The sequence below is a fragment of the Thamnophis sirtalis genome, unplaced genomic scaffold (assembly GCF_051295495.1).
Source record: "Thamnophis sirtalis isolate CommonGarterSnake01/CBP01778 unplaced genomic scaffold, rThaSir2_p1.2 scaffold_8, whole genome shotgun sequence".
NCBI lineage: Eukaryota > Metazoa > Chordata > Lepidosauria > Squamata > Natricidae > Thamnophis > Thamnophis sirtalis.
This window is the reverse complement of record NW_028261388.1, coordinates 63,901,941-63,914,006: the sequence shown is the minus strand read 5'-3', so window position 1 is coordinate 63,914,006 and position 12,066 is coordinate 63,901,941. Positions and strand designations below refer to the sequence as shown.

The following is a 12,066-nucleotide window of genomic DNA, read 5'->3' as shown; positions in this document are numbered from 1 at the left end:
CTCTTTAATTCCAGTGTAAAAATAGGACAAGCTGAATATATTAATAGATAGTAGAAATACACCGAAGGGAGGAGTAGAGGGAAAGAAAAAAGAGGGGTAGAGACTGTGGGAGAGAGGATTGGAGGGAGGGTGAGAAGGAAGGGAGGGAGTGTATTGGGAGAGAGGCGTGGTAGAGGGGGAGGGGAAGTAGGGTAGAGGGGAATGATGGTGGGAAGACGGAAAGTTGGAGGGGGGCTAAAGAAAGGGTGTATGGAGGGTCGAAGAGGTACATTGGGTTTCTATTTTGGGGGGTATTATTGACAAGAGGAATGGCTGTGTTTATTGTTTAATGTTATATGGCCCCGGTTCTGTACAGTATATGTGTGACTGTAAGAAAATGAAAATGGAAAATAAAACTATCTATGTAACAAAAAAACAGACACAAAAAAAAAGAACCAAGATTTTAAGATTAAAGAAAACAGCAATGGTTTACTAACAAACTATAAGACTTAACAAATTTGGGGATTAAGTGGACTTTTTGAACTCAATAATTTGGCTACTGAAAAGTGTGATTTGAATATTTGGAAATGGCTTCAAAACAAACAAAAATAAGTGCTTCTAAGAGCGCTGGAAGTTCCCCAGCCCAGCTACCCAAACTGCAGTCTTTATTACCCCCAGCGGATACACAAACATTGACACTTGAAGCCCTTCAAAGCACTTTAAAGGCACAAGCCTCTGTTTTGGAAGAAAAAATTACAACTGCTTTTAAAGATGTCTCTGACGAAATGTCTGAAATTAAGAATTTAATCCAAACTCACAATCAACAAATAATAGAAGATATAGTGGATGCATTTAAGGGTTTGCTTGGTTATGTAATATCACTGGAGGATAAGGTGGAAGAAAATAATCAGTTTAATGTGAATCTGGAGAACAAAGTTGATGAGGCTCAAATCAAGATTGAAAAGTCAGAGGCAGATGTTACAATGATACAATACAGAGTGATGGAATTTGCTTTGAGAATAAGAGGCCTGAAAGAAAATAACCAAGAAAATTTGAAAGAGATCTTTGCAGAAGCTTTCGCTCAGTTAATTGGTGAACCAAAGGCAAAATATGATTGGCAGATTGACAAAATTTATTGTGTTAATTCATGGATTGCTAGACAGAGACAACTACCAAGAGATATTGTAATTTATTTTGTCACCAGGAAAACAAAGAATGGAATATTACAAGCGACCTATAAAACCAAGCTACAGGTGGCAGGACAGGAGGTGGTAGTACTGAAGGAAATTCCCCCTAAAATGTTGAGATCCAGAAAGGATTATGCATTCCTAGTTGATGAACTTAGAAATCACAGATACAGTATAGATGGGAGGTTCCAGCCGGATTGGTGGTGAATTATCTACAGTGGTGAGTTTCAAAAATTGTTGGAACCTACTCTGTGGGTGTGGCCTCCTTTGTGAGTGTGGCTTGCCACCATGTGACCGGATGGGATTGGCTTGCCGCCCATGTGACCGGATATGAAATTATGAATTAGTACTTAGATCGGTCCAAATAGCTATTCAGAAATTAGTGGTTAGAAGCAATCGTAAAGCAAGATATGGAATTAAAACCAGAAATATTTTGTTGGCTATTTGAAAGGGAGTATAATATATATTTAATTTTAAACATGTTAGCAGCTGCTGGAATTGTGTTTGCACAACAGTGGAAAAACAGAGATATCTTATCTCTCTTAGTGTCTATCACACCATTCCAATCACCCAATAGTATACAGGACCTACAGTCCCACTGTACTAATTTAGCATGAAGATTTCTATAGAATCCATCTTGCTGTTGATTAGGGGAATAAATTCCCCAAAGTAATGTCTTTTTCCCTTCTAGGATTAGGGCTAAAGCGATATATCTTCCGAAGGGATCTGCTTCAATTAATTCAGCTTTCATGTCTTTTCTTAAGTATACAACTATACCATTCTTCTTTTCCATAGCAGAAGCTACAAAATGTTGACCAAGTTTTGAGTTAATCAAATATTTTTGATCAGTTGATTTGATATGAGTTTCTTGCAAACAAATTATGTCATTCTTAAACTGTTTGAGATAGTGAAATATTTTCTTTCTCTTCTGTGGGGAATTCAATCCATTGACATTCCATGTTAAAATCTTAGTTGTCATCTTTGGTTGGCTGAAGGATTTTTAGAGCTTCCTGCATGGCCTGTTTAACCTTAGGCCTAGCTCCTCCCACTGCTTCCAGACTTGTTATTGTAGCTCCTTGATCGATGGCCGGTGATTGTTGATGTTGTTGCTTTTTAGCTTGTTGCTCCATTCGTCTAGTAATCATACGGCTAGGTCTTTGATCCATAACACCTTGCGCTTCTAGAAGAGAGAGATGCTCCATCTTATCTGATAGTTGTGTAGTTTGCTGTCTGTCCTGTCCTTCTTGTGGTCTTTCTCCAGGTCCAGATGATGCAGGATATCCAGCCTTCCAAATATTATGATAAAAATCTTGGGCTTTCCATACAGAGTTGAGGCGATATCTTTGCCTATCAAATGTAAGTATAATGCCAAATGGTGCGTCCCATCTATACTGTATCTGATGATTTCTGAGTTCTTCGACTAAAAAAGCGTAGTCTCTCCTGGCTCTTAACATTTGGGGTGGTATCTATTTCAAAACAATCAGGTCTTGACCGCCAATTTGAAGCTTAGTGTTATAAGACTCTTGTAGTACCATATTTCTAAGCTCTCTTGTAGTGAAGTATATAACGATGTCTCGAGGAAGCTGCTTCTGCTTTGCCACCCAAGAGTTAACGCGATAAACTTTGTCGATCTGCCAGTCGAGGTTAGTCCCTGGTCTTCCCACCAGGCGGTCAAAGGCTTCTGATAGAATCTGTTTCAGGTTCTCCTGTTTCTCCTCACGCAGCCCCCTTACTCTTAATGCGAACTCCATTTGTCTATACTGTATCATAATAATTTCTTTTTCAGCATTTTCCACTTTTTGTTCCACCGCCTCTGTTTTCAATGTCAAGTTGGTATTAGCCTCATTAAGATCCTCTAGACTATCTTCAATTCCGGAAACATGTTCTGTCAATACAGTTACAAGTCTCAGCATTTCATCTTTAATTTTAACAACCCTGGCATCGATTTTCTCATACAACTCCTGTTTAAGTCCTTTTATTTCCCCTTTTATTTCCTCTTTTATTTCTTTTATTTCCTCTTTTCCCTCCTGTTTTATCTCCTGTTTTATCTCCTCTTTAAGATCTCTAAGTTTATCTTCCATTTTAATTGTCTGTGCGTTAAGAGCCACACTTAATTCACTCAAGAAGAATTCTTTCATTAAAAAATCTCCAGCAGGGGGCGTAGGGAGCGGAGGCTGCAACCTTGTGCCAGGCACTGGGGATGTGCCCCTGGGAATAGAGGGTGACGGTTTCGGATTAAGATTTGGTTTTGAGGCCATTCCAAGTTTTATATTCCAGCAGTTAATAAAACTCTGCTGCCTGACTGTGCAGCTATAAGTAAAGACGCTGAATTTCTCCCTTTACTTTGAAATTTGAGGCTTGGCAAAACTTTCAGAAAATAAGCATTGTAACAAGACAGTTCAGCAGATTCATCACCATTTAAATTCCAGATAAGCAAGATTAATGAGAGAACGAAAGACTTGTAAAAATGAAACTAATTAGAAAGTTTCTGCTGGCCGATTGTGAAACAGGTGATAAGACGCTCCTTTGAAATTTTAGAGTTCTGTAGCATTTAACAAGGAGTTTAAGAAGATAATCATTATTACCGGAGAATCCAGCTGGCTCGGCGCCATTTTAAAAGCTTCTAAGTAACTAGATCTTGTCAAAAAAAGAAGCTAAGATCTTGGTAAACAATTAATGTCCACGTAAACGGATTCAGCTCGTAATAAAATCAAATAAATCAAAGCTTTGATCTGAGTGGGGGAGACCTTACTTTGTACTGCACAAGGCAGTTTGAAGTTCCCAGCACGGATGCCGTTCTGCTTTGGGCTGGTCCCCCTCTCTCTGCAGGCACAAAAGCTGCAAAAATCGAAGGGCATTTGCCAGCAAAACTATTTTTCTTCCCTTCTTGCCTGAAGGATAAGAAACCTGTTAAGACGTCAGATGGATGATCATCTAAACAGATACGTGACCAGGACTTCGGGGGCAGCTAATTTTAAGCTGCCACCATCAGCAAGATTAATGAGAGAACGAAAGACTTGTAAAAATGAAACTAATTAGAAAGTTTCTGCTGGCCGATTGTGAAACAGGTGATAAGACGCTCCTTTGAAATTTTAGAGTTCTGTAGCATTTAACAAGGAGTTTAAGAAGATAATCATTATTACCGGAGAATCCAGCTGGCTCGGCGCCATTTTAAAAGCTTCTAAGTAACTAGATCTTGTCAAAAAAAGAAGCTAAGATCTTGGTAAACAATTAATGTCCACGTAAACGGATTCAGCTCGTAATAAAATCAAATAAATCAAAGCTTTGATCTGAGTGGGGGAGACCTTACTTTGTACTGCACAAGGCAGTTTGAAGTTCCCAGCACGGATGCCGTTCTGCTTTGGGCTGGCCCCCCTCTCTCTGCAGGCACAAAAGCTGCAAAAATCGAAGGGCATTTGCCAGCAAAACTATTTTTCTTCCCTTCTTGCCTGAAGGATAAGAAACCTGTTAAGACGTCAGATGGATGATCATCTAAACAGATACGTGACCAGGACTTCGGGGGCAGCTAATTTTAAGCTGCCACCATCAGCAAGATTAATGAGAGAACGAAAGACTTGTAAAAATGAAACTAATTAGAAAGTTTCTGCTGGCCGATTGTGAAACAGGTGATAAGACGCTCCTTTGAAATTTTAGAGTTCTGTAGCATTTAACAAGGAGTTTAAGAAGATAATCATTATTACCGGAGAATCCAGCTGGCTCGGCGCCATTTTAAAAGCTTCTAAGTAACTAGATCTTGTCAAAAAAAGAAGCTAAGATCTTGGTAAACAATTAATGTCCACGTAAACGGATTCAGCTCGTAATAAAATCAAATAAATCAAAGCTTTGATCTGAGTGGGGGAGACCTTACTTTGTACTGCACAAGGCAGTTTGAAGTTCCCAGCACGGATGCCGTTCTGCTTTGGGCTGGCCCCCCTCTCTCTGCAGGCACAAAAGCTGCAAAAATCGAAGGGCATTTGCCAGCAAAACTATTTTTCTTCCCTTCTTGCCTGAAGGATAAGAAACCTGTTAAGACGTCAGATGGATGATCATCTAAACAGATACGTGACCAGGACTTCGGGGGCAGCTAATTTTAAGCTGCCACCATCAGCAAGATTAATGAGAGAACGAAAGACTTGTAAAAATGAAACTAATTAGAAAGTTTCTGCTGGCCGATTGTGAAACAGGTGATAAGACGCTCCTTTGAAATTTTAGAGTTCTGTAGCATTTAACAAGGAGTTTAAGAAGATAATCATTATTACCGGAGAATCCAGCTGGCTCGGCGCCATTTTAAAAGCTTCTAAGTAACTAGATCTTGTCAAAAAAAGAAGCTAAGATCTTGGTAAACAATTAATGTCCACGTAAACGGATTCAGCTCGTAATAAAATCAAATAAATCAAAGCTTTGATCTGAGTGGGGGAGACCTTACTTTGTACTGCACAAGGCAGTTTGAAGTTCCCAGCACGGATGCCGTTCTGCTTTGGGCTGGCCCCCCTCTCTCTGCAGGCACAAAAGCTGCAAAAATCGAAGGGCATTTGCCAGCAAAACTATTTTTCTTCCCTTCTTGCCTGAAGGATAAGAAACCTGTTAAGACGTCAGATGGATGATCATCTAAACAGATACGTGACCAGGACTTCGGGGGCAGCTAATTTTAAGCTGCCACCATCAGCAGGCTCCTCCCAGGAAGTCAACAAAAAACTGGATTATTATTTTGTTATTCAACAAAAAACTGGATAAGAAGTTTAAAAGTCATATTTTAAGAAATGCTTTACTGCGGGTCTGGAAAAAATACCAATATAAATTAAATGACAAAATACCCATGTGGGCAATTCCTAGACATACAATTGAAAATATGAACATAGCACAAAAACAGGATAGAACTACCTATAGACAGCTTCTCATTTCAGAAAGGGGGGTACTACAACTAAAATCTTTGGAGGTATTAAAAGAGGAGAAGGTAGTTCAAACATGGTTCCAGTATGGGCAATTACAGGCCAGGTGGAAAATAGATCAAAAAATTGGTTTTATCCAAGCTGAAGATAATTTGTTTAAACAAATAAGAGTTCAAGGCTTAATGCATATAAAGAGGATATATAATGTATTAATACAGATGGATTCGGAAACAGAATTAGTTAAAAATTGTATGATAAAGTGGGCTCAAAATATTGAAGAACCAATAATGTTGGATACATGGGAAAGAATATGGGTAACAAATGTGAAATTCACACAAGCTCAAAATCTGAGAGAAAATTTTTATAAGATGTTCTATAGATGGCATTTAGATCCCAAAAAGCTGGCTTCTATGTATCCGAATGTACAGCCTAAATGTTGGAGGTGTGGTTCTCTCCATGCTACATATTATCATATATGGTGGACCTGCCAAAAGGTTAAGGCATTCTGCATAAAAATATGGTGGATTATGCAAAATATCTTTAAAAGAAGGATAAAGTTTACTCCTCAGTTATTCTTACTAGGTATATGTACTGATTTTACAGTGGTAGAGAGTAACTTGATTCTGCACCTAATAATGGCAGCAAGACTGTTGGTGGCGCAATACTGGAAGAAGGAAGACTTGCCTACAACTCAAGAATGGACATTGAAAGTTACAAATTTAGCCGAGATGGCTAAAATATCGGCATATATTAAAGATCACTCAAATGAGAGATATAAACGAGACTGGAAAAAATGGATTGACTATATACAAAATAAATACGGGACCAAGAAATTTCATCTAGCCTATGCTTAATATCAGAAATGATTTAAATTGTTTAAAGTTAGTTCAGCAAGAAGAAGCGAAGGTCAATGTAGAATGTCATTAATTTCTTTATTTCTTTTTTTTCAATAGATTTTAGACTGTGTTTGTTAAAAATCCATACTGTGTACGGGTTCTGGGAAGTCGGGGGGGGGAGGAGGAGGGGGGTTGGGGGGAGGGTGGAGGGAGGGAGGGGTATGCATTAGGCTAGACAAGAATTTGGTGGTAAACTAGAATTATTTTGACATACAAAAAATGGTAATTCGATGTCTTACTGATTGAGGAATGATGAAATGTTTGTTTTAAAAGAAATAAAACTTTTGAACACAAAAAAAAAGAAAAACAGAGATATGTAAATGAATAAATATTACAATGTGCAGGAATAAATAAATTGACAATTAAAATCAAGAAGGCTTTGAATACTTTTTCACGTGGGATTTATTTTAGCAATTGCTAACTAATGGAAACAGAAATTAGAAATCCAAAAGTATGAAAGAAAACACCAATTATGTAAGGAAAGGTCCCTAAAATGTATAAGGAAATATTACTAGATCATTATTAATGCATAGATAACTGTGGGACATTACACACCCACCAGTGGTGGGTTTCAAAAAATTTTGGAACCTCTTCTGTAGGTGTGGCCTGCTTTCTGGGTCCACTGGTGGAACCTCTTCTAACTGGTTCGGTAGATTTGATGAACCGGTTCTACCGAATAGGTGCGAACTGGTAGGAACCCACCTCTGATTATCTAGGAGAAAGATATTGCCTTAATTCAGTTTGGAAGGCAAGAGATTTTTACAGTAATGTACTAAAGGCTGGATACCCACCATCTCCAGGACTCAGAAGAAGAAAAGAAGCAGGGGAGGCTGGACAGGCAGCTACCCAGATACAAGCCCAAGGAAATGCCTTGACTTCACAAGATTTACTGCAACTGTTGGATGTTGTTCAAGCCTTGGAGTTATTTGAGGAGACAGAAGGAGTTATGGAACAAAGACAAACTCAAGCAGCAACTAAACGTAAAGAACAAGAATTAAAGATGCAACAAGCTCAGACAACAATCCAAGAACCCATAAACACAAATACAGAAACTGTGGGGGGAGCCAGACCAAAGAAGAAATTCCAGCAGGATTTTCAGGCAGCTCTTAAAAAGCTTCAGGGGACAAAAGATGACAATTAAATTTTTAACCTGGAACATTAATGGCTTAAACTCACCACAAAAAAGGAAAAAAAATATTTCACTATTTGAAGCAATTCAAAAATGATGTAATTTGTTTGCAAGAAACACATATTAGAACAAATGACCAGAAATATTTGATAAATACAAGATTGAGAACACACTTTGTGGCATCTGCTCCGGAGAAGAAAAATGGCATAGTTATATATTTAAGGAAAGACTTAAAGGCTAAATTAATTGAAGCAGAACCTCAAGGAAGATATATTGCAACTGAATTATTAATAGAAGGGAAGTAAATATTCTTATCGGGAGTATATGCTCCCAATCAACAACAAGAAAATTTTTACAAGTTGCTGCATACAAAATTAATACAATGGGATTATAGATTGTGTATATTATTGGGTGACTGGAATGGAGTATGAAAGACAAGAAGGGGCTTTTGCAAAATACTCAAACACGAGCAAGATTGCCTAAATCTTTCTTCGACATGATGGATGATATGGAACTGAGGGATATTTGGCGTGAACGAAATCTTAAAGAACAAGACTTTACATTTTTTTCTGATAGGCACCAATCTTTCTCTAGAATTGACTTTATATTAACTATGAATGACTTTCTTTCCAGAGTGAAGAAGACAAAGATATGCCCGAGAACTCTAACAGATCATAATCAGGTGTGGATGGAACTGGAATATGGAGAGGGATCTAGGAGGTCTTGGAGGTTAAATGAAAATTTATTTAGATATGAGGGAAATGTCATAGAATGTAAAAAACTATTGAAAGAATATTTTGTTTTTAACATGCATAAGGGAAAAACAAAGGGAACTAAAAGAGGAGGTAAAGAAGAAAGAGCAGGCGCTAATATCTAACCCAGATGATAAGAAGACAAAAGAAGCAATTACTTTACTGCGAGGGCAATTTGATGTCAGACCAAGTAGCAACTAATTTGCTATATGCTAAACACAATACTTTTTGCAATTCAAATAAACCAGGTAGATCAAGTGAATTGGCAATTTCTAATGAAAATAATACAAAAGATGCATTTTGGAGAGTATTTTACACAATCTATCAAGGCAATATATCAGAAACAAACAGCACAAATTATAGTTAATGGTAATCTAACAGAATCTTTTAAAATCGAAAAGGGGACAAGACAGGGGTGTCCCCTGTCTCCATTATTGTTTATTTTAACTTTGGAATTATTGTTGAACAGAATACATGATTCAGATTATCTACAGGGAATTAAGATTAGGCATTATAAATACAGAGTACGAGCATTTGCAGATGACTTGGTAGTAACTTTAACCCAACTGGGGAAATCAGCTATAGGTTTAATGAACATAATTAATCAATATGGTCAAGTATCTGGGTTTAAAATAAATCTAGGGAAAACAAAGATGATAGTTAAAAATATGACTACAAATCAAAAAGAAGATTTAGAAAGAGTAACAGGATGTGAGATAGTAAGAGAGGTTAAATACTTAGGAGTTTATATCACAACTTCAAATGGGAAATTATATAAGCATAATTATGAACCATTATGGAACAAAATACAGACAGAGATGAATAAATGCAGAAAATTACAATTATCTTTGCTGGGAAGGATAGCAGCAGTAAAAATGAATGTTTTGCCTAAATTTTTATTTCTTTTTCAAATGATGCCAATACTCAAAAAAGGTGCAAATTTGGAAGAATTGCAGAAAGGTCTTAATAACTTTGTTTGGGCAGGGAAGAGACCGAGAATAAAACTTAAAATAATGCAAGATATACATGAAAGAGGAGGTTTGAAAATGCCCAACTTAAAATTATATTATGAAGCAGTAGTTTTATCAACAATTAGTGATTGGGACTTCCTGGGGGGGACCTTGCTGATGGTGGCAGCTTAATAGAGCTGCTCCCGAGTTCCTGGTCGCGTTATCTGTCTAGACATCTGACAGATACCTTATCCTTCAGGCAAGAAGGGGAGGAGAGAGATCCAGCTGGCAAAGTGCCTTTTTTTGATCTTTGCAGCTTTTATGTCTGCTAAGAGAGGGGGGGCCAGCCGAGGCTGAATCATCTCTGTGCCAGAATCTACAGCTGTTTTTTTTCAGCTCAAAGTAAGATCCTCCCACTTAGAACAATATTTGAACTATCTATCTGATTTTAATACAAGCAGAGCCGTATCTGAGAACCTCATTTGCTTATTTAAATCCTAGCTTCATTTTTTTACAAGATCCTCCTTCGTTAATTTGGTTATCTAAAAAAAGCTCCTAAAATGGCGATTGTGTATTCTCCATAACAACGCTCACCTCCCTAATCTTTTTGCAAAGAACAGCTATAAAACTTCAAAGGGAGGGAACAGCCGACCAGCAGCTTTTTATTAATTAGTTTCATTTCTACAAGATTCTACAAGACTTTCCTCTTATCAACTTTGCTAATATATATTTCTGATATAGAGAAATCTAAAATGGCGCTGAATATGCTGAGCTGCTTCGTTACAATGCTTTTTTTTCCTGAAACCTTCTGAAAAGTCCTAAGGAGCTAACAAAGGGGTGATTTAATACCTTTTTTCGTAGCTGCATAGTGGGCCAGTAGAGTTTGATTAATTGCTTGAAGATAAGACTTGTAATGGCCTCAAAACTAAATCTTGAGCTGAAACCTCTTCCTAGAAGTACATCCCCAATACCTGGCACAAAGTTGCAGCCTCCACCCTCTATGCCCCCTACTGGAGATTTACTAACGAAAGAACTTTTTTTGGAAACTTTTAGAGAATTTAGAGACGAGATATAGGAGGAGATAAAAGAGCTTAAGGCGGACTTATATGATAAAATTGATACTAGGATTGCTAAAATGAAAGATGATATGCTGGGACTTGTAACTGTACTGACAGAACATGTTTCTGGAATTGAAGATAATCTAGAGGATCTTAACGAAGCTAATACCAATTTGACATCCAAAACTGAGGTGGTGCAACAAAAAGTTAAAAACACTGAAAAACAAATTATTATGATACAGTACAGGCAGATGGAGCTGGCATTAAGAGTTAGGGGGTTGCGTGAGGATAAACAGGAGAACTTGAAACAGATATTTTCAGAAGCTTTTGATTGTCTGGTGGGAAGACCGGGGTCCAATTTTGACTGGCAGATTGATAAAGCTTATAGCGTTAATTCTTGGGTGGCAAAACAGAAGCAACTTCCCCGAGACGTAGTTATATACTTCACCACAAGAGAGCTCAGAAACATGATACTACAAGAGTCCTATAACACTAGGCTTCAAATTGGGGGCCAGGATTTGACTGTTTTGAAAGAAATACCACCTCAAATGCTAAGAGCCAGGAGAGACTATGCTTTTTTAGTGGAAGAACTCAGAAACCATCAGATACAGTACAGATGGGATGCACCATTTGGTATTATATTTACATTTGACAGGCAAAGATATCATCTCAACTCCGTATGGAAAGCTCGAGATTTTTATCACAATATTCTGAAGGTGGGACACTCTGCACCATCTGGATCTGGAGAAAGACCACAAGAAGGACAAGACAGACAGCAAACCACACAACTACCAGACAAGATGTACCCCCTTTCCTCCCTGGAAGGGCAAGGTGTTATGGAACAAAGACCTAGCCGTATGACTACCAGACGAATGGAAAAACAAGCTAAAAGGCAACAACCTCAACAATCACCGGCCATCGATCAAGGAGTTACAGCAACAAGCTCAGAAGCCATGGGAGGAGCTAGGCCAAAGGTTAAACAGGCCATGCAGGAGGCTCTAAAAAAGCTTCAGGTAACCAAAGATGACAACTAAGATTCTAACATGGAATGTCAATGGACTGAATTCTCCACAGAAGAGAAAGAAAATATTTCACTATCTTAAACAGTTTAAGAATGATATAATTTGTTTGCAAGAAACTCATATCAAATCAACTGATCAAAAATATTTGTTTAACCCAAAACTTGGTCAACATTTTGTAACTTCTGCTATGGAAAAGAACAATGG

The 12,066-nt window shown here is 37.8% G+C and overlaps 1 protein-coding gene across 1 annotated transcript; it reads left to right on the top strand.

Moving 5' to 3' along the window:
• Nucleotides 1-548: 548 nt before the first annotated feature.
• On the top strand, nucleotides 549-1,390 carry LOC148044450 (uncharacterized). Its single transcript, XM_087722120.1, is given in 2 exon segments — nucleotides 549-1,320; nucleotides 1,323-1,390. Coding segments are annotated over 2 exon segments (822 nt in total). The 5' UTR covers nucleotides 549-566.
• Nucleotides 1,391-12,066: the final 10,676 nt, after the last annotated feature.